The sequence below is a fragment of the Schistocerca cancellata genome, chromosome 3 (assembly GCF_023864275.1).
Source record: "Schistocerca cancellata isolate TAMUIC-IGC-003103 chromosome 3, iqSchCanc2.1, whole genome shotgun sequence".
Taxonomy (NCBI): domain Eukaryota; kingdom Metazoa; phylum Arthropoda; class Insecta; order Orthoptera; family Acrididae; genus Schistocerca; species Schistocerca cancellata.
The window spans coordinates 436,551,488-436,576,167 of record NC_064628.1 but is presented as its reverse complement, the minus strand read 5'-3'; the positions used below and the strand labels follow the sequence as shown (position 1 = coordinate 436,576,167).

At 37.3% G+C, this 24,680-nt stretch overlaps 1 protein-coding gene across 2 annotated transcripts in view; it reads right to left on the bottom strand.

Annotated features, from left to right (window-relative positions):
• LOC126175182 (protein tumorous imaginal discs, mitochondrial-like) overlaps positions 1-24,680 on the bottom strand; it is a 113,280-nt gene that overhangs the window by 6,226 nt on the left and 82,374 nt on the right. The window contains exons 6-8 of one of the 2 annotated variants that reach the window (XM_049921774.1): positions 18,344-18,537; positions 5,984-6,200; positions 3,605-3,729 (exon numbers count right to left, since the gene is read on the bottom strand). In XM_049921774.1, coding sequence (XP_049777731.1) covers positions 3,629-3,729; positions 5,984-6,200; positions 18,344-18,537 — 512 coding nt within the window. In that variant the 3' untranslated portion in view covers positions 3,605-3,628. The remainder of the gene's footprint in view (positions 1-3,604; positions 3,730-5,983; positions 6,201-18,343; positions 18,538-24,680) is intronic. The other variant, XM_049921772.1, reaches the window with a different exon arrangement.

The window sequence follows — 24,680 nt, the reverse complement described above, 5'->3', positions numbered from 1 at the left end:
ATGGTGTTGGGGTTGGGATTGGGAGTGGCATAGGGATGGACCAGGATATTGTGGAAGTTGGGTGGGCAGTGGAACACCGCTTTAGGAGGGGTGGGAAGTATCTCAGGTAGGAAGTCCCTCATTTCAGGGCATGATGGTAGGTATCAGAGCCCTGGTGAAGGATTTGGTTCAGCTCTTCCAGTCTGTTGTGGAACTGGGTGTCAACGAGGATATTCCTTTGTGGCTGGTTTTGGGGGTGGTGGGAGGATTGGGGTTGTTAGGGGAAATGGCATGCGAGATCTGTTTGCATGCTAGGTCTGGGGGATAGTGCCCATCTGTGAAGGCCTTGGTGAGGCCCTCAGCACACTGAGCAAGGAAGTGTTCGTCACTGCAGATACACTGTCCCTGGGTAACCAGGCTACATGGGAGAGACTTTTTGGTGTGAAAGGGATGACAGCTGTCAAAATGCAGGTGTGTTTAATGTGGACAGAGGTGTGGATGGAGCCAACAGAGAGCAGGAGGTCAAAATCTAGGAAAGTGGCATGCTGGGTTGAGAAGGACCACGTGAAGAAGATGGGAGAGAAGATGTTGAGGTTGTGAAGGAATGAAGATACGGTGTCTTGGCCCTGGGTACAGATCATGAAGATATTATCAATGAACCTGAACCAGACTAGGGGTTTGGTGTTTCAGGAGGCTAGGATTGTCTCCTCTAGATGGCCCATAAAAAGGTTGACATAGAAGGGTGCCATGCGGGTGCCCATGGCTGTGCCGAGGATATGTTTACATACCTTTCCTTCATATGAGTAGATGATGTTGATAAAGATATACATTATGTTTAACCTGCTCTTCAAACAGTTTTTGAAGACAATGACTCATTTATGGGAGAAACTGAAATCTATGTTTGTGGATAATTTCAATGAAATCATTGGTTACTTTCTAAAGTACTTTCCAGAAGAAACTGATTAGCACAACTGGACCACAAAGAACCTTTCAACACAGAACTTCCACTGACAAACAAGAGCAATTACTAATATTTCTTCAGACACCTCACTGAAATTGAACTTTGTTTCCTTCTCACTGCTTGAGTTTTGGAGCATGAAGCATGAAGCATGAGTATCTGCACATAGGGAACAAGCCCCTACAAGTTTTGAGATCTTTTGCAACGTCCTACTTACATGATGTATGTTTTTCAGCATTGGCAGCCAGCAACATAAAATACAAATTACAAAGGAATATCGAGAAAGAGAGTCGTAATTTCCAATTTTGTGCGGGGATTTGAAGAACTGATGATGGAGAAGCAAGCTCATCCTTTGAATTGATTTTGTTGCAAGAATAAGATGTAATAACACTGAATGTTGATTAAAATGTTATGTCAACAGTTAATAGAGAAATAACTACTACTATTCTTTTTTCCTCTTCAGAGCTTAAGTTTAGCTCACACTTCATGTCAGATTCATATGCGAGAGAAGCTGTGGGTTATGTTTCGGTCAAAGAAGTCTGGGCCCCGAAATTTTGAAAATCTCTCCCCTTCAGCTTCTGATCATTACCTATATTACCCTCTAATTCCACAAAGGCTCTCTTATTACGATGTGGAAGAATGAATTATTCTGTCTCAGTGCTTGTCATGAAATGAATTTATTCTATGCTTTTATTAAGTGTATACAGTGTTGACCTGAATACTTAATAAACAGTAATAAGAAAACCCCACTTAGCAGTAGCCCTGAGGATGAGCAGAAGCCATGTTACCCATTATATGCATTCTTACGAAGCTGCTAGTCCCACACCATTGTAGAAGAGATTCTGTAAAGCTTAGAAGAAAGGAGGAGAAGTTTGTGGCAAGTACATCGAATAAATCCAGGGTTGAGTTAAGAGTCTGACACGGATTTAAACTGTGAGATGGAATCTGCACAGCATATACACCATAAAAGAGTACTAGTATTCCCTGGCAGACAATGAAGAAGTTGGTTGGGGTGTTTTGTACTTATCATTTTGCTGCAGATGTCGTATCCTTTTTGTCATGCATGCCTTTTGAAACTGTCTGCTCTAACGTTTTAATTAGCACCTATTCTTGTTATTAATATTACTGCTGCTGCTGCTATTAGACAAATAGTAGTAGTAGTGGTAGTAGTAGTAGTAGTAGTAGTAGTAGTAGTAGTAGTCAGATATCTCACAGATGGCAGGAGCTCAATGTTTGAATCATCAGACACAGATTTGCGGACAGAAATATTCCATCCACTGTTGATCTTACCTTTTCTGCCATACATCTGGCCACTTTGTTTACTAACCAAAATAATACACATACTCTGACAAAGAATCTCCATCTAATGACAATGGAGGAATGTGTTTCATACTGAGTAGTGTGCATGCCTGCACTCTGATGCAGGATGATCAGTGAAAGCTTTGCCATTTATGCCTTTTCTTACTTGCCTGACTGCTACTCAGTGTCTTGTACATGTGACTGCTGGTTATCTGTCACTGTGTATAAACCTAAATAATGTATACACATGTCACTTCAGAAAGGTACAAGTACAACATGGTGACAAATAGATGACATAAGTAAATTAAGTGCTGGGACTCTCATGTTATTCTTGGTCAAGTAAATAAAGAGCAAAAAACTACAATAACTGGACAAACAAAGGATACAAAAATTAAAAAAGAATTATAACAAATGTCCCTACCAGTATATTGTTGTTGCAATGTCTCATAAATTACTGTTAAATTTCTCTATACTAACAAAGCAAATTTGTCATAAATTATTTATTTTGGTTCTTTTCTTACAGTTGTTTGGTAACTCACCTTACACTACTATGAAGGATGAAACATTCACATTTGTGATGAAATTAAAAGACAAGAGTCTTGCCCTCTAGACATAAAATGGCTTAATGAACCTCTTGAGTTATTCAAAGAGCAGACTGCTTGTGTCTTCCATCACTACGTTTTCAAACGAAAGCAAGGGTTAAAGGGTCAAAGCAATGGATTACTTCATAAGGATTCAGTTAAAAAAAAAATTATATATTCGTTACGGAGCAAGTGATCAATTATTTACTGCTTTTATTTCATTCAGAGTGTTCTAATGTCATTCAGGCACTGATAACACTTGTGGCCCTTGCAAGCTAAAATGTTTCATGTAAAGGACAGACGAGACAAGGAGAAATAACTGACGTAACTAGAAAAATATAATGTTTTGGTGGTCATTGATCAACAATGATATGGTTCAAGTTTCACAAAGATGATTTAAGGTTCTCTATGTACTAACAATTCTTTCCCTCAATGCTTTCTACCCATCAGCTCAGCTATGTTTACAACTGTGAAGTTAATAAAGGTAATACAAATAGAATCTCAGTTTTTACTTCACTGTGGAGAGGGGAGTCTTTCAATTGCTGCCAATAAAAATAAACTGGACAAAACATATACAAATTTCTTTACTGTCATCAGCATCATCATCATTATTGTCTACAACAAAATTCAAATGTGTGAGATGCTGTGCATCATAAATTTTTTTAGCATTCTTTCGAATAAACATACTGCAAGGCCAGTTGTTCAGTATGACAGACGTGGGACACGGTTTATAGGTGCTTTATAGAAACATTTTAGAAAACCTGAAAAATAGCAATATTTAACTTACATGTTGTACACTGGAACATTTGTGCTATCCAAAAATGGCTCTTTTAATCTTTCCAAGGAGGCCAGACTCATCTTCTTTCAATTGAGTTTTTTCTGAGCCTGCCATAGCATCTTTTTTCTTTGACCCTGTACAGACAAAAACCATGTTGTCAACAAAGTCTATCTGAGACATCATGCTGAAGATACAAATTTTCATCAGAATAATGGAAACAATGACACTTTGGAAGATAGTACCTTGAATCAAGTGTTTGCATTGACCAAATATGGGCTTTGACTCATTTGTTGTTGTAGTGAAGAACACTAGTCTGCATATTATTAAGCACTGTGCTACTGTGAATGGCTAGACATAGACCAGGCAGAAAATGCTGCTGCAAATAAGAGAAATGCCTGAACACAAACAAAGACAAACTGTGTATTCACAGCACTGGGAGCAGCAGTATCTAATGTGAAAACAGTGAGTGCTAGTCAGCTGATAACATAATGGCTGGAATTTCCACAGACTGACATAGCCTATGCAACGAAAGTGAAATGCGATCAGCAACTCTATAATATATCTCCATAAAATATGCTGCACAGGCTTAACAATCAGTGCACAGATTTGACAACCAGAACTGGATGACAATTTCCAACTCGCAGATTATCAAACACAAACATGATGTTCAGATGATGCAACATGTCCAAATAATGGTTACAAAAAATAAATGAGTTATGCCTTGATTTATTTCAAACAGAAGGTGAGGTAGACATCCAAAAAGATTATCTGTTAGAATGTCCACTTCCTATCACCGAACATAGTGACTCAGTGAAGGTATGCAATGCAATATGTTATGACCACTGGTGAACAAGTAGATTATTCATGTTACCATCCGTTAGTGGCATAACTAATCAATTCTGAAGTCAATTTACATCTGCTACAGCAGAAACTATGTTCCTGTGACTGACTTTGGAAATGGCTGGGCAAAGAAAAAACTCAACTGAAACAACTGAAGGAGAATGGCCATAATACATAAAATTAATAACTTGCAGTTCAGGTCCCAAATTACATTCTCGCAAGCAGAATGAAAGTGTAACCATAATGTGTACAAAGTTACAGCTACCAAAACTTCAATAATAATGAGAATTCTCTCTTCTCATAACTAAACAACTTAGTGTGTACTATCTAATTAATGATGTTCTACCACAATCTCCACATTGCAATAAAACCTTAAACAGGCAATGTCTTGTGGCTAAGTGCACATACAAACTAGTGAGAAAGTATATCTGACACAAATAAGCCTGCAAACAAACTGGCAAGTGCATGTGCTAATATAATCAAATACAGCTCAATAGCTAGACTTAAGAATTTTTTTAAAAGTTTCTTTATGAGAAGGAAGGAACAGATGGGTTATAAGAAGTGTCAATATGAAGTATAAATATAATTATGTTGAATAACATAGCACTCTCATTTAAAGTTTGGAGCAACTTTTATTTCAAAACCATCAGCACACTGATTTACATTTTAAAGCAACTCTTTCTTTCCATCAGCATACCAAGAGAAGGAAATAAAAATTGCTCCAGGCCATAAATGAGAGTTCTAATTTATTTAACATAATTATCTTTATGTTTTATCCAAACATGTTCCATAACTTTCAAGGTATATTTGGTGTGTAAATCATGCATGTATCATGTTTTGGCACACTTGAAGTAATTAATATATCATGTTTTGATGTGCTTGTAAAACTACTTTCACATATAATTTAATGAAATGTCATTACTTTAAAATGCAGAATTAATGTCTATAACTACAACCTGTACGAAAAGCAAAATCAAACAATGGAAAATCCACAATTGAAAAACAACAATGAAATTGAAATACCTCACAGAGGAGGCATTGAGCAGCAGACAGGCATATTTAAAGGTAGACTAAGCTATTGAACAAGTGCTTTCTCAGACATAGATGGGGGAACCCCCCCCCCCCCCCCCCCACACACACACACATACACACATTCATCCACACAAAGCTCACACACACAACATGGCCAAAGTCTATCACAGTATGGAATTTGGGTCTCAGTACCTGGTAACATCAGTAGACATGTAAGTGTGTGGTTTTTCTGTTTCTGAGGAAGCAATTTGTCAGATAAGTTACTCTGCATTTAAATGGGCTTGTCTGCCACTCAACACCACCTCTCCACGGTGAGTAGCATCCTACTTCATTGTTGAACTTAACACTGGACACTCATTAACACAAATTAATATCTGAAATATGGAGCTTCGAAATCTGATACCTGCCGTATCAGAGTTATCCATTTATTAACAGACATAGTAAACCTGTTGAAATCATAGCCAAAGAAATAATGCACATGCAATATAATGCTGCTAAGTACTGAACAGAACTTACCATCATTTTTATAAGTAAGACCTCTTACTGTTCCAGGTGTATCTTCCTCCAGTTCAGCATATGCAAGCAATAGGGCTTTCTGTCTATCATTTAACTTTTTCGGAATTCCTATTTTAATGTGAACATAATGATCACCATAACCACCAAATGTATTCATTTTCTTCAGGCCTTTCCCACTAAGTCTAATGCGTGTGTGAGAGGAACTGCCTGGTGGAATCTAAAAACAGGAAACTTGTCATTACACAATGGAAAATGCAGGATGGAATGTAACAATATTATGAAAAAAGATAGTTGCTACTCACCATATAGCAGAGATGCTAAGTAGCTGTCAGAAAGTAGCTGTTGGCCAGCAAGGCCTTCATCGAAAATACACAAAACACACACACACACACACACACACACACACACATACACACACACACACACAAGAGTCTCTGGCTGCTGTGGTCAGACAGTCTAGCCTCAACATCCAGAGACTGGTGTGTGTGTGTGTGTGTGTGTGTGTGTGTGTGTGTGTGTGTGTTTGAGTTTGCAACGAATGCCTTGTTGGCTGAAAGCTCAGTTTCTGACAGTCTTTTTGTTGTGCATATCTGCGAATCAGCAACTCTGCTATAAGGTGAGTAACAACTATCCTTTTCATAATACTGAAACTTGACACTAGATACACAAGTTAGATATTATTGGACTTCTATTGTAATTTTGCATCTCACAGTATACAACAAAAATATAAACAAATCATAATTCTTCCCAATCTATACAATAAAACTGAAAAGAGAGACTGCCATTACATGTGAATTTTTCAAAGTTCATGAAAAATATCAAGTTGCACCAGAGTTCAGAGTCCATGCTAAACTGGTTAGGCATGTCATTTAAAAAGGTCGCAACATGTCAAGGGTGCCTCCAACAGGACCTCACCTGTAAAGTACTGCTGAGTTCAAACCAACATTCCCTTGGCAGACAGCTTTACTTTACTGTTTTTAGATGGAAGACTGGGGGACCAAAGATGATATGAGAGAATAAATCCCTGGGGATAAAAAGAGGATATGACACAGGGCAGCAGCCACTATGTCATTACTGAAACAAAGCTGTTGAGACCTGATCTCTGCACAGACTTGATGTCAAATATCCACAGGCAGTTATCAAAGACCGATTCATATGAATGATCACTAATTCACCAGTGAAACAGAACTGGTGATTAAGATTTCTTGCCTTTAAGCCAAGTAAAAAGTGAAGAGAAGAGGTGGGCACAACTGATGGAATAATTGAAAAACAACCAGATGGAAGACTCTGAGGACACCACTCTAATGGGGCAAAGGGAGGTGCAGCCCATGGTTTACGTACTGGGGAAGACTGCGACATTTATCAGTCTGAACTAACCCAGACCTCAGGCTACGCTACAGATCAGTCTGTCATGTCAACCACGATTTCAGGAGGGTGGAGGACAAGGTAACACTCTAGCCAAATGTTTACCTATGGCATCTTCTTTCTGTTTCATAATTGGCTACTAAATAACAAATAAAGCTAACTCCAAGATAAAATCCATAGGTAGCTTACATCACATTTTCCAATAGTTTCCACAATAAATCACACTAAAAGATGCATTTTGGAGAGATCTTTAATGTCGTATATATTAACTTCATTGCATGCTTACAGGTTCTGGTATTATTGTTTCTAACCTTTAGATGTTTAATGTTGTGTGCATTCAAATCACAGTGTTTATGAGTTCGTGTGATGAAACAGTGATGTTTCCATGACGTCACCAATCCTGTCATGTAACTGGCTGACATGAGCAACCTGAGCAACTACTGCCATGGAAATGTACATGCCGTATTTACACTTGTATATTACAAAAATATGCATTTTAAGTAATACAGTGCACACAACCACTCAGCTGCATTGTACACTGCTGTGTTAAAATTGTGTGTATACCCTGTTTTCATTTAATCTGGTTCCTTCACTTTCATCCTAATCGCATGTTCCAAAAAATACTGGATAAATTTCACACTGAATTCATATGGTTTTCTTTTCGAACTCTTGGTATGCTGCTGTTATTCACAACAAAATATAACTTACTAAACTCAGAATAAATTTCTTTTATTTTATGTCTATGGTCACAAACTTGGAGATCTTCAGACTACTGGTTTCAGTCAGCAATGACCATCTTCAGATCTGTTTTACAGGACACTAGGACAAGTTCTTGTATAACAGATCTGATGTTGGTCATTGGTGACCAAAACCGCTAGTCTGAGGACCTGCAAGTTTGTGTCCATTTACGTGAAATAAAAGTAAATTACTCTACATTTTCAGATCACTGTTCCATTTGCAACCGTATCACAGCTTGTATCACTAAACTCACGCATAATACACTCAAAAATTGAAGGTTGCTAATAACGCATGTTACCCACAGTCAGCAAGCAAGGAAACTAAAGTAACAGGGAATATTCCATGCACAGTACGTATTTCGTGCGCTTTTTCCTCTAACCGTTTGTGAAACTGAACATCTTGTTTAGGTGCTGGTCAATAGCATGTACAAATTTTACAAAATGCTTCACACTGTGTTATCTGTGATAATGATACTGCAGATTTATCACATGTCATACATGCTTTGACATAAGTTACTACTGAAAACAGTAATTGCCAATAAGAGTGAAAGATTGCAGCAAGATTACAATACAATGACCCAATGACAAAAGGACAACATGTGGTGTATAGCAATACAGAAGAAGTTCTTTGACTTGTACTGTTATAAATCACAGTATAGCAAACATCCCAAGTTCACGTCTTGGTCCGGTATACAGTTTTAAATTGCCAGGAAGTTTCATATCAGTGCACACTCCACTGCAGAGAACAAATTTCATTCTGCTTTCTAATAATTTAAATTCTGTAATATGTTTCTGAGAAATTTATTTTAATATATATTTTGTGGTGGCTCTGCCTCAGTACCTTTAATTACGAGCTGCGCCTGGGCAAGGGCATCCAGAAGGTAATGAAAATTACCTGGTGGAGAATAACTTGGGTTGAGAATAGCTTAGATTGCACTAGTTGGATGAATTTGCTATCCCCCCTCCCTATGACATGAAGGATCCTTTGTCATTTTATGTTAGTAATGACTGATAATAACATCCACCTTAACAGCAACATTCCACTGTCTACTTAGGACAGCAATGTTCAACAGTGACCATTTTACCATAAGGGCTGACACACAAATACCACGTGAGAGTTATATGATCCCAAAGTAATTGGAGTAATTTCCAATGTACATATCTAAGTGAATCATTTTTTATTTGACACTAGATTTGAAATTAGAATATTATTTGATGTCTCTTTCCTGAGGTACAGATGATATTGGATGCATTCCTTTGAAATTGTAGTCATTCATAATCCCATGAAAGAGCACTACCACAAGAAATGAATTTTCCCAACAATTCAAACACTTCACTTCATGGTTATTGAGGATTGGAAAGGTGGGGCAATATAAACAGGAAATAAGCAATTAGCATCAAATCAGTGAAACTAGACATCATGTCAATGAAATGCCTGTGCAGTTGCAAGATTTTCCTTACTATAACCATGCAGTTAACACTCATGTTTTACACAGTAAACCTTCTGTTTGTAATGAAAGAAATAATTCAAAAAGTCTTTCACACTTATCACCACATTATTTAATGGCTGGTTGTCCTAAGACATGACACCTAATATCTACAATGTGAACAAGACTGTGTAAACACCATTTTGTTTTGGAATTTTGTGTATATTATCACTTCATACTACTTGATAAGCAGCTTTGTTTATGACGTGTGAGCATGGTAGGTGCGTATTACTCCATTTACTGTAGACAATATCTATAAATGTTGTTTTTGTGGCTTTGCTGTGTAATAAGTTTTGGTAGGACTGCACGATTCTTTAATTATGGTTACAAGATTGTGATGCCCGCCATAAAGGACACTCGGACTTAGTGCCACATTTGCGAGCAGTAGTTCCTAGGCATCAGTGATGATTATCTTCGATAACTTACAATACATTACTTTTAATGATTGTTGCTAAAAGGCACTACCTGTCACATTGTTATTATTTTTTGCATGCAAAGTCATTTTCTGGAACAATAATGAAGTCATGAATGCCCAGAGCAGTCCATCAGATAGCAGACAAGATTCTTACAAATCAAGTATGTGGGTCTGTTGACCAGGCAGTGAGAGAACAATGGTTGGGCCAAAATCCAACCTAACTACTTCAACCAAGATTTGGAAGCAGCTTTTGGATCAATGTAAAAAATAGTCAAAGAAAGATGCGACATACATTCAGGCTCCTCGTTCAGCTGTAATCAGCTGCTACAATAAAAGTATGGTTAGCATACATCTGTTTGACAGGACAATGAATTTCTACGGGATCTGCACCAGAACCAGAAAGTGGAGAGCAAAAATTATTTTTCACTTCACAGTAGGCTTGAGCAAATTAAGAATGATGAGCCAAAAAAGGAGTATCCTACAGTACTTTGATTCCAAACTAGGAATCACAGACCATTTGTTAAGTGACCAAGAGGAACAACATTCTGAAGAAGAAGGTGAGGACTCAACTACTAAAAGGTGAAGACTATGGCCCTTACAATTGTGCTCGCTACTGTAGCCCATTTGCCAGAAACAACCGAGTTGAAAAATAGCTTGGCTGCATGTGCCAAGGCTGTAAAACTGCATCACCTCATATGGATTTCATGTACTCATACCCATAAAAAATATGTACAAACATGTGATGAGACTATCAATATAGGGCATCTTTTTCAGTATTTCAGGTGCCCAATGGCAGTGATCCTGCATCCACGTTAATCCCTATATCCTTTGACATGCGATGGGCAAAGGCAGGGACATGGTGGTGGCTTGTGTCGTCCAATCCAAAGCAGTAGTTCTGGCTGGTATCACTGTCCACTGGTGGTTGTTTTCCCATATTACGTTGGCAAGTGATGCTGTATTGTAGCCTGTTCGTATGCTGCTATTATTTGCAAAAATCTATTGTGACATCATCAAATACTAACAGCAGTTTCCTTTGGCACAGAGGTATTCTTGATACAACCTTGACAATGTGTCAAGTGAAAAGTCAACATCCAGCAAACCCTTGTGGATGCGGTACTCCAGGTTTCAGGCACCTATTATAAAAAGAGCTGATATCATGTCTCACCCATGCTGCTCTCTATCACGCTGATGACTACAACAAGGTCTGACAACATCCAAATCACAATAAATGTAGAAATGTAGCAAGAATATTATTTTCTCCTTTCCTTTGTGCTTTACAGGGTGAGGAAAGATTCATGGATGTGACAGTAATGATCATTCGAAGCAAAAGTGTCTAGTAAATATGTGATCTAAAGTGCATATATTAAGAGCTACGAACACTACTTTATCTTCAATACTGTGAAACTATTTTATCTTCAATACTGTGAAACATCATGTCTATTTAACAAGTGCTGCTCATAACAATATGATATGTATTTTATACTCCATGTTTAAGAGACCCTTTTTTCTTGTTTTGGTCCACACTAACCCCTCCCAAAATATGGAAAGCAAAGAGGTTGCAGTAGAAGAGATTTGTTTGACAGTATCAAAGATGAAGTGCTCGTAGCTCTTGAGGTGTGTGTCTTAGAGCCCATGTTTACTAGACATTCTATTTCAAATAATAGTTCCTGTAATATTCCTGAACATTGTCCATTCATCCTGGGACATACTGTATAATTTTTTGTTGTCATGGGCTGCAGTTCAAAGACAACACCTCTCTATGCAAGTCCCTTCTTCTGATAACAGCTACTGCAACCTACATCCATTTGAACCTGCTTAAAGTAGTCAAGCCTTGGTCTCACACACATCAAAATCCTTTTATGAAGTACAGCTTTCTGAATCTTATTGTTCAAAGTAGAATTTACATTTAGTGGATTACCATGATACAAAAATTCTTTCTATACACATTTTATCTAAATAACCAATTTTCAATGTCATCTTGTGCATTCAATAGTTTGTCTCTGCTAATAAGTGTATACTACAGGATCAATACATCTCACTACAGACTTTCTTTTTCCTCAGTTAAAAGAGCAATTTGTGTTCTTTGAAAATTTTGAAGTTTAAGGAAGATCACTATGTAAAAATTTTGATGTAGGAAATACAGGGTTGTACATTAAAAATCCAGAATTACCATTTTGTAACCTCGATTTTCTCTCTTTCTAGAAATGCTTATAAAAAATACTGGTAACATGTAATGGTTTATTAAATATTTCAAGAATAACATTTTGTATCGGGAATAATCTTGGTGAACTTTAAAATAAAATATATAAGAAAACAGTGTGGTTAAAAATCTGTCCATAGAAGTAAAACTATATATAAAGATCACTAAAGAATACTGACCCAAATTTGAACAAAATATCTTCATTTCTGAATGTATGTAAATATTCCTGTTTTCAGTGCTGCTATTTGAAATGTAACTGAGCTGTATTTTATTATTTTGTTAATAATACATAGATAATATCCTACCTACGTCTGTGAGCTGGCATGGTAGGCAACATTACAGACAGTCAACGTTAGTCACCACTAAGACATAATCACTATTGTTCGTAAGCAGTGGAATTCATTCTTGGTCCAGCAATATAAATGTGAAAAACCTGTGTTAACATTGCTACTCTTAGAACTATGTTACATTCACTGTGAATATCAAGGGCCAACTGAATAAACATTGCTGACCCAATTCACAAATTCGCTATCTTTTATTACACTGAACTCTTTTTAGCTCAACAAGATTCAGTGTTGATCTAAATTAGCATTAGACATGCCTACAACACCATTACATTAGCTATCAATTCTGTGGTATCCCAGCCCAGCGACTTTAGAAGCCGACCAGAGAGCATCAACTCTATCTGGACAGAGCACTTAAACCTCTAACACTAGTATCGCCACCCACAGAACCACACACCATTCTGCCAGCCAATTACAGCTGTGGTCACCTTATAAGTTATGTCGCACAGTTGGGTCTGCTTTCACGATGTCTCGATTTTCTTTCGTCAGATTACTCATTGGAAGTTGCTACCCAAACTTGTAAATTTCCTCGTTGTTTGTATTTTGTGTTTGCACTCAGCAAACCACTGTTGACAGATCCTGACTGGTGGTCCAGCATTGTTGCATTTCTTTTGAGTCATTGGCAGCATTCAATCAAATCTCAGCCACAAAACAGACACAGTTATCATGTTTCAACTGCAGATATCAATTGTACACCATAACAGATACACTGTATTTTTTACTGGAAGTTTCTTGTTGTGGAGGAGAAGGAAAATAAGCAGAAGAAACTTCTCTAACTTCAAGAAACTTCTCCACAGTCAAACAACATCAAAACAGATATCTGTAAAGTAAATGAAAAGAAACAATGTGATCCTCAACAATTAAAGACTCTTGACCACAGCACGCTCCCCACCACAGTTACTTAGAATGTTACGAAAACATGAACTGTGTTATCAAGCAATGTGGTTTCTAAATAATCAAAATCTTCGAGACAAGAGAATGAACTGTTTGGAAGATGATAATCCTAGCCATCTGGAGACAGCTGTTAAGTGGCACAGATAATTTGACTGTGAACACAAACTGTAGACAACTGTGATATAGTGTCCACCTTTCAGAAGCTTGCTGAATATGACGAAACATACATACACACATCATTGGCTGCGGATTTAGGTAGCTTTCTGTGTGGACAAAAATTTCAATAGTTCACAGCTTTTAAAGTCATTGTTATGCAACACTAAAGAAAGTATCAATGCTGAGAGTGGCAGTGGTATCGATTTCTATCATTTGCTTAGGTAGAGCTCTCTTCAACCTAATGATTGATTTGACCACAACAGTGATTTGATCAGCATGATCCTTTTGGATGTGGCACACCCTTGCCTTATTCAGACCTTTGAACGTACTTACCCATCCAGATACATAGAGCACCTACATTGTCATGTGGATTCCAAACCACAATGCAATTCAGCATTTAGCACATTAACAAACGTTGCCCAAGGCAGTGGATAAAAGTCTTAGGGCTTACCTGGGATTGAATTTCTGAACTATGAATCCACAGAGTCACACTACATTTAGTTATCACTTTGCTAATTGATTCACATATGCTTACTGGTTTTTTCACTAATGTGCGTGGCATTATCATGGATATTTTGATACATGTTGGAACTTATGTTAACAGAATCTTCTGTTGGTTCTTGGTAAATATCTGAAGATGGCCTTGTAAGCTGAAAACCGGTTAACAATAAAAGTAATATTGTAGAACAAAAGCAAACTGGTGCTTTTCGTTTATTATGTTGGAATCTCCCTACTTTACTCTACAGCTAACCGTCTACAAAATGGTTTTAAACATTTTCATATTTATTATTTGATTTTTTAAGCAATTATTAACTGCAATCATTACTTATAACATTGATATTCTTGTTAACCTAACATTACAGACTGAAAAAAAAAAATTTAAAACTTCAGCAGTGAGAGAGTTTTATCAGCAATTTCTTTATTATTACTTCTTTTCAATTTGTATTTGCACAAAATGAAATCCATTCTTTGTAGTGTCACATGGTTGTGGACTGACTTCTGCAAATGAACTTTATGTAACCTGCAAAATTTTATTAACATAAGCTGATCCTAGTTCACAGTCAAGTAATCTGAAATTAACAATTCTACAACACAAGATTTCAGTTCATTTTTTGTGCTGATTCAAGATCATCTGCCTTCTACAATTTTTATAAATGCTGGGCAATTTGAAACTGCAAGTTCACCATCTCAAGCATGTGATTACAGTAATGTATATTGACACTTTTTTTCTGCAGTGTCAACTACGAGGGTCATTTCAAAAGTCAAGCACACTGTGATTGCGCAAGCGTTACGTTGGCATTATTAAGTTGAAATTCATGTCAGTCATGTGCAAGACTTTTGGCACGGTGGTATGTGTGTGTGTGCTAGTTTGCGAGTAATTCAGTTTTAAAGTGGAAACTGAAACAGAGTCAGGTAGGATTTCATTTTATATAGTAGAACCGAAAAATAAAAATCCATCCATTATCAAAAGTGATATTTTGGTTTTAATTTCTGAATTTTACTATAGGAAATATTGCAGGATACTTTCATGTTAATGAAAACGCATGACCTTCCTGTGCAGTTACCGGATATGAGAATTTTATTATTTCATTGTTTTTCATTCTTTTATAGTACTAATTGTACTGGGTGTTCAAAAAGTCTCTCCGCAGTGCCGTACGATTGTTAGCCGCATGGGCTGTATGCCGCAGTGAATATACCGAAATGAAACTCAGTGAAATACAAGTTATTAATTTATTGAATATTCATTTTTACTTACAAATTTTCACATTAAAAGTTGAAAGTGTCTCCCCTGTTGTTGAATACACAATTCAATTCGTCTAATCATCTTTCCAAACACAAGCTGTAACATTTCTTCTGTAACAGAAGCAGTGAAAGTGGATATTGCAGTTTTCAATTCATCGATGGATTCTGGACGGTTTTTACAGACAGCTGCTTTTGCTGCACCACATAAGAAAAAGTCAGGTGGTGTTAGGTCAGGCGATCGTGGAGGCCAAAGTCCCTGTGAAATTACGTGATCACCAAAAAATAATGGTTCAGTATTTCACTTAACACAAGTTCTCTGATGAATGGGTACAGAATATCACTGCAGTATCGTTTTGCGTTTATTGTTTTGTTGAAAAATATGGGACCCACAATCGGATGTCTAGAAATTGCAATCCAAACTCCTATTTTCACAGAATGAAGTGGTTCCTCATGAATACACAATAGATTTGCAGTACTCCACATACAAGAATTTTGTGAGTTCATGTACCTGGATAAATGAAACCATGCCTCATCAGTGAAAAACGTTTCATTAAGAATATACCTTCCATTTTGTTGAATGAAATTTCGACTAAAAACATGTTCTTCAATGGCTAGCATTTTAACAGTGACAAAAACAGAACAAACAAACATAGGAACTAAACTTAAACATTCACATCAACACGTAACGACACACACCAACGATACTACTGATGCTGGCTGAGATAAATGAAACAGTGGAATGTTGGGAGAGTCCCCTTGAAGGGAAATAACCCAGGCAGGTGAACAATCATATGGCACTGTGGAGAGACTTTTTGAACACCTCGTATTTTACATGTAACATGTTAAACTACATAGAGGATTTAATTTTAATTTTTAGTTCTGAAGATGGCCATTTGAGATGGTCGAAACTGATAATCTCGAAAGATAATTGCGACTGTGTCAGAAAATACATAACATTTTCACTGAGCAGGAGTGACTTACTTCCTAGTTGCTTCTACAGAACGAAATATAATTACTTCTCCGTCTGCCCTGTGTGATCTATGTCTTGATCCCAAAATCTTCTGTGGAACTTGCTTCCTGTATGTCAGGTACATGTTATCATTTTTTCTTAGGACTGTCGACCTTGTGTCACTTATTTCAGCTTAGGCACCACATAGGTGAACATCCCTTTTGCATCTTGAGTATTTATTAATATTTTTTTCTGACTTGTTTTGCTGATGAGATCATACACTTTGCCTCTAGTTATGATAAACAATGAATAGGAGACGAAAATAAAGTAAATTTGAAAGCAAGCCTTAAAATCAATTGAAGTTTAAATTAGAGCATCAGCACCTAAAAAATGAAACTTACTTAGGATAGGTGAGGATGGCCACGTGTACAGGGAGAAAAAGTTACAGAACAGTAAAAGTGGCTTGGAATGCATCTAATATATGCTTTTCTGAGCCAACCTACCAAATTCTCTGGAAAGGCAAAATTACAATCAATGAGTGTCACCAGCTATAACTAATGGTAATGAGACACTGACTTTGAATGTGAAATTGTTCAAAAACTGATGACTGCTTAGTGAACAATGGAGAAACACGACAGGATTGCTAGTGGAGATAGTACAGTAATACAAATAAACGGACAAGGAAAAGACTTCAGCAGAAGACATGGTTGTGACTGTAATGAAATTAAAAAGAAAGGAGGGGTTTAAAGGGCAAGAGCAAGCACATAGAGAGGCAAATGGAAGGTATACAGTGAGGTGACAAACATCACAGGACACCACCTATTATCATGTCAGACCTCCTTTAGCCTGGTGTAGTGCAGCAACTTGACGTGGCATGGAATCAACAAGTCATTGGAAATACCTCACAGAAATATTGAGCCACGCTGCCTCTACAGCCATCCATAAATGTGAAACTACGACCGGTGCAGGATTTTGTGCACAAACTGACCTCTCGATTATGCTCCATAAATGTTCAATGGGATTCATGTCCAATGATCTGTATGGGCAAATCATTCACCTGAATTATGCAGAATGTTCTTCAAAGCAATCGTGAACAACTGTGGCCCAGTGACATGGGGCACTGTCAGCCATAATAATGAAGTCCATGAATAGCTTCAAACAGTCTCCAACTAGCCAGACATAACCATTTCCAGTCAATGATAGGTTCAGTTGGACCAGAAGACCCAGTTCATTCAAAGTAAACAAGACTCACACCATTATGGAGCCACCACCAGTTGGCACAGAGCCTTGCTTACAACTTGGGTCCATGGCTTTATGAGATCTGCACCACACTCTAACCCTACCATCAGCTCCACCAACTGAAACTGGGATTCATCTGACCAGACCATGGTTTTTCAGTCATCTGCTGCCCAACTGATATGGTCACATGCCCAGGAGATACACTGCAGGTGATTTGCTACTAGCAAAGGCACTCGCATGGATTGTCTGCTCCCATAGCCTATTAACACAAATTTTGTTACACTGTCGTAACAGATGTGTTCACTGTATACTCCACATTGATTTCTTGGATTATTTTATGCAGTGTTGCTTGTCTATTAGCATTGACAACCGTAAGCAAAAATCGCGGCTCTCAGATGTTAAGTGAGGCCCGTCAGCCACTGTGTTGTCTGTCATGACAGGTAATGCCTGAAATTTGGAATTCTTGGCTCACTCCTGACACTGTGGATCGCAGAATATTGGATTCCGTAATGGTTTCTGAAATGAACTGTACCATTTGTCTAGCTCCAACTACCGTTCCACATTAAAAGTCCATCAATTCCCACTACACGGCCGTAATCAATTCAGAAACATTTTCAAATGAATCACCTGAGTAAACACCAATACACTGCCCTTTTATACCTTGTGTATGTGAGACTACCACCATCTGTATATGTGCATAACGCTCTCCCATGATGTTTGTCACCTCAGTGTATAACCACCACCACCACCACCACCACCACCACCACCACCACCACCACCACCACCATAGATGACAAAGTTGTTCAAAACTTGAAAATTAAATTAGCTCACCTGAATAGTGTGATCTTCATACACACCCTGTACACGCACAGTACCACCAAGTACAGCTTGTGCCAAGGAAATAGTAGCATCTGTATGGACATCAGCACCATCTCTTCGAAAATAATCAGATTTTTCTACTCTAAATGTTATAAATAATTCCTTGTTACCTACATTCATTCGTACTGTTTGTCCATGTTCAACACCTAAAACAAAAGACACATCCCATAATGACATGTAGTTTAGTCACAATTAACACATTCTTATACACTGAAATGCAACATGAACATGAATCAAGCAACACAAATTAGTATGTATAAAATCTTATATAAAAAATCGTGGAACAAGAGGCAGGCACAAATCACACTCTAAAATTAAAAATAAGACCAATGCAAGTTTACTGCTACCCATGGCAACACGAGGATAGTCTGAGGTAATCAATAGAAGGTGATAAAAGAAATAACATGTGTTAAGGGGTGAAATCAAAAACTTTTAAATCTTGAATGTACAAGACAGTCTGAGGTGGTTGTTATTTTGGGACATGAGACATTATAATAAATTCAGTGTTACAAAATTTGTCATCAGTCTGAAAATCATTGGTTACTTAGAAACAGCTTTCACTCCTGTTACACCTCTAGCAGAGTGTTTTTTAAAAAAGTTACCAAACAGCACTGACATTATTCTTAACCTTCAAGAAACATATGTACCGCAAAAACACAAAGCAATATATATTACCTGAAAATAAATATGTTAAACACTAACATTTACAGTGAAAAACTGTTAAATATTTCTCTCAAATCCATAGCAACCAGAATCGAAACAGCAAGGAAGGGAATTATGGCGACATAAGAATTCTGACCACCATACTCTGAGCCACTGTGTGTTAAATTCCAACCAGCTCCATACTATTCCATGGGATGAAGCATGCCATACTGTTGATATTGGTCTGTCCAAAATGGAATGTTAAGCTTAAAAGTCTCCCTGGTGCTATCTGAGAGGAGTTGGCTATACGCGGACACTAGGTGTCACCCAACATTACATCACTGCATTAGCCTATACTACATAATACAAACCTAATCTGAGGGGACATAAGATCTAAATGATAAAGGCTAAGTCAAATTTGTGTAACATAAATTAAGAGGATTATCAAAGTGTCCTCATATCTGCCAACTTAGACAATATTTCTTGAAACTGATTTTTTCAACATGTGGTTACTTACACAGTATAACATGCCTGAATAGGGGTTAAAAGAGGGAGCCTTAAAATTTCTCCCAGCATGTACCAATTTGTGACTGCCAGTCATTACCAGACATCTTAATGAGGGACTCTGAAGAACACACTTGGAATAAACTGTGAAAGATGACCTTTTCTTTATTACATTGTATAAGATTGATATTCATTGTGAAGTACAGTAGAGTTCTGTTGCACATCTTGAACTGTAAGGCTGTATATCAATGTCACTGATTTTGTTAGATTTATTATTATGGGACAAGAAAACCTGTTGTATACAGAAGTGTGCATGAAAACCTGTTGAACTTAAGGAAATAAGAGTGGTGAGCTTTATCTGCTTCAACAAGAAGAGCTTGCACCATGCAATGAGCCATACTACTAAATTAAATCAAATACTGAATACTAATAACTGCACAGTAAAAACTATGTGAATGAAACAGTACACAATTAGCTGAAGAATTTAATATCAACAGTAATATGATAATTAAAATGATGATGGACAATTAGACCTGACAGTCTAACTAAAAAGCTTCAAGACCGCAAAATCGCAAGGGAATGTAGCAATAAATAATAATATACAGATTTCACAAGAAACTGGTGAAAATCTTGAGCTTTTTGTTTGTCTAAATTAATAATCTGAAACAATATTGATGTGGCAGTGCACACTTGTATTAAATCAGCAATAAAATTATTTAGATATACAGTAGGTACATAAATAAGTTTAATGGAACACTGATGTTGCAATTCCTTTCTTTTTTTTAAGCGTTTGATTATGTCCGCTGAATGGGAAGTGGCAACTGATGCCGTGCTGCTAAATAGTTACTATTAAACACTGACGAAGTAATGGCCACCATCGACAGGGGATCTCAAGTTGATTCCGTATTTCTAGATTTCCGGAAAGCTTTTGACACCATTCCTCACAAGCGACTTCTAATCAAGCTGCGGGCCTGTGGGGTATCGTCTCAGTTGTGGTACTGGATTCGTGATTTACTGTCAGGAAGGTCGCAGTTTGTAGTAACAGATGGCAAATAATCGAGTAAAACTGAAGTGATATCAGGTGTTCCCCAGGGAAGTGTCCTGGGACCTCTGCTGTTCCTGATCTATATAAATGACCTGGTTGACAATCTGAGCAGTTCCTTAGGTTGTTTACATATGATGCTGTAATTTACTGTCTAGTAAGGTCATCCGAAGACCAGTATCAGTTCCAAAGCAATTTAGAAAAGATTGCTGTATGGTGTGGCAGGTGGCAGTTGACACTAAATAATGAAAAGTGTGAGGTGATCCACATGAGTTCCAAAAGAAATCCGTTGGAATTCGATTACTCGGTAAATAGTGCAATTCTCAAGGCTGTCAATTCAACTAAGTACCTGAGTGTTAAAATTACGAACAACTTCAGTTGGAAAGACCACATAGATAATATTGTGGGGAAGGCAAGCCAAAGGTTGCGTTTCATTGCCAGTACACTTAGAAGATGCAACAAGTCCACTAAAGAGACAGCTTACACTACACTCGTTCGTCCTCTGTTAGAATATTGCTGCGCGGTGTGGGATCCTTACCAGGTGTGATTGACGGAGGACATCGAAAGGGTGCAAAAAAGGCAGCTCGTTTTGTATTATCACATAATAGGGGAGAGAGTGTGGCAGATATGATACGCGAGTTGGGATGGAAGTCATTAAAGCAAAGACGTTTTTCGTCGCAGCGAGATCTATTTACAAAATTTCAGTCACCAACTTTCTCTTCCAAATGCGAAAATATTTTGTTGAGCCCAACCTACATAGGTAGGAATGATCATCAAAATAAAATAAGAGAAATCAGAGCTCGAACAGAAAGGTTTAGGTGTTCATTTTTCCCGCGCACTGTTCGGGAGTGGAATGGTAGGATGTTTGTGGTTCGATGAACCCTCTGCCAAGCACTTAAATGTGAATTGCAGAGTAATCATGTAGATGTAGATGTAGATGACAATCAAAAAAAGCTGAAGCACAATCTGCAACCCAGTGTTAACTGCTATGAAACTTACTGCCAGGTTAAAACTGTGTCAGACCTAGATTCACAGTCAAATATTGATACTAAAGGCAACGTTTTATCATCAGCCATTTAAACACACTTCACACCCCAACTTCCACTCCCTTCTTCATGTTGCCAAAAGCATCTTATTTTTGTCACCACTAACAATGTTAGACAAGAATTGGTGACATTTACGAGCTACTGATAATGAATGGGAGGATTAGAGTTTAATGTCTCATCAAATGTGCAGTCATTAGAGATGGAGCATGTGCACAGATGGGAATGGTATTGGCTTAACCTGATCAAAGATACCATTCCAACCACTTTGGGAAATCACAGAAAACCTCAATCTAAATGGAGATGTTGTAGTGCCTCAATAATTTCGGTGTAAATTCTAGAAACACCCGGCCTTCAACCATCTCAAACACCCGTTATTTTGAGTATGAGTGCACGGGAGTGAGAACGTTTCTACCGATCCACCTGTTTCTACGTGCAGGTCAGAAGTTTGTTATTACAAGACTGTAAAAGGGGCGAGTCACTGACAATGACAAGTGTTTGCCTCCAGTGCCACAGAAGACGTGTGGAGAACTCAAAGAATAATTTTGTCGTATTCTTTGATGTGTTAGTGTCTGTGGTGATTGTAAAAAAGACTATTGAACAGCTGAATATAGAAGGAAACACGACATGTATGAATATGTGTAAACGAGTTTAATGTATAAGGAATAAAATAGCTTGCAGAAGTTATTATCTGTGAAAGTTGAAAATATAAAGTGATGGAACTGAAAAGTATTACGAGTACCAAAATTATTTCAAGGATAGAGAAGTATTTTAATAAATTCCGTTAACCCACTATGGTCTTCGAAGAAGAAGCTTGTGGGAGATCGACGTAGATGACTACCCAGAGAAGAGGATCGGCTACACACAACTACTGAATTGAGAGACGTGTGTGCCTTGCAACCCAATACCACACTGTCTCTTGTCGTCTGAGAACATTAGAAGGTGAGGTTTCACATTCCATACTTCTCAAATACATTTGTATTAACTGACGACAGTGAAACAAAGGTATAAATCATCACATTTCAACTTTTATTTTTACTTAATTTCTATAAACGATATTCCTCAATCCTTTATGTAGACTGAAAATTAATTTATGTTGACTCGTCAAATACATCAACTCCTAGAACTGGCTGTCAAGATGATGAAGTGTTAAAAGTGTTCAGGAGGTTTTCATTCAAGACCAATGATCTTTGTGAACTGCTTATGTACTAGTTACCCCTTTTTTAAGCAACAAACAGAAAGAGATTCTTTTTCCATTGGACTTCTCACTGTAGACAGCAAAAATATTTTGCTCCTCCAACATTGCCTTTGGCCTTATATAAGTACTAAAATAACATCAAATGGGTTTGTTAGTTCTTCACAAACGCATTATTTAGTTCACAGATTGGGTACTTTCGCTTCGCTCTATCATTTTAATACATCATCAGTTTTTAATTTGCAAACTATTGTACTCATTAAGCACACTGCTGTAGTAATAAACAAAAATCCTACAAACAACTAAGCATATCTAATAAATGTCAGAATATCAAACTTCCCTGATGTAGAATTGAAGTTGCTAAACAAATAGTTGCAACTGAGGCTGATAATTCTAGAACTAGGCTAAGGCATTAACACAGTATTTTATGAGACTGCCAGAAGTGTGACAAGCAGCATATTAAAAACTGACTGGCACTGCTTGAAATTTATCTGCTGGAATATAAAAAATATACAATGCTACTTATTTGTCTGAACTCAAGTGAGCAATATTTGCACATTTCTTTGGTAAAATGAATATTATCAAATGTCAAATTTCTTGAGAAAAGTTCACCAGTTTCTTAAAACATATTTTTAACTTTCAGAAACCAATGTGTTGAATGTCAAAGTTCACTGTAACATTCCATTGAGGAACAAAAGTTTTTTTATAAAGCAAACAAGTATTACACTTATACTCATTCATCCAAAATAATGAGACCAGCAGCTTTTAATATCTTAAGTCCTTTTACACAGTGATGGAAAAAGACAAATTAAAATGTGTATCTACAAAATTATTTTCTGGAAAACCAGAAATGACAATTACAGTTTTCTTAATAGTTTCATCCCCAAAATGTGTCACTGGAATCAAATAACCAGTTTGTACCCAATGGCAAAATTTGTGCTTGGTGCTTTGTATGCTGATATTGCACATACTGACAATGAAATGATACTGCCCTTCTTCACATTCAGTGTTCACCTGAACTTATACATACAATATAGAAAGCATAACAATTCATCAAGTGCTGACAGTAGGGTTATGACGAAATTTGAGTGCATTACCAGAAGCCGCAAACTGGCACATTTACAGCATCAACTTTGCAAAACTGAGTACGATCTGTGCCACAACGTCATTAAGTGTAATTAGTCCAGTAGCCCACAAGTTCCCTCCTATCACAATCCAAAATAATTCATCATATTTCTACTACAAAACATACTTCCACAAGCTGCATGATAATGACATCGCCTACAGCAAAACAAAGGCTACTATTGTTAAGCATGTGCCATAATATCTGTTAGTTGGAAACAAGTGGGGAATAAACTAGAAATTTGTACGCAATAGCATATCAACTTTCATGAATAGATTGATATCAATCCGTCTTACATTATGACCAGTATTATCATCTCCCAGAAAATAGTACATTTCTACTAGAACAACCTGTATACTGTCACAATGATGAACACATTAAGATCAACTGACAGAAGTGTGTCCAATTTGACTAAAATCAATGGTAAGCACTCCAAGAAGACCTCATCTCCCCCCCCCCTTCCCCAAACACACACACACACACACACACACACACACACACACACTCTCTAAAACATGTGCTGTGCCTAGTCATATACCAATGCACAAAACAATGAGAAAAAAAGCAAAATTTATAGTGGTGACTATCACACTGGTAGAGAGAAATAATACTGATATACAGAGTGTACCTAAATAGGAATTACATGGTCAGAAGTGTGCTGCTACAAGTAATGCTCTGTCTTTGACAACCACCCATGAACAAAACCATAATAAACTTCACTACAATCACATCACAGATGT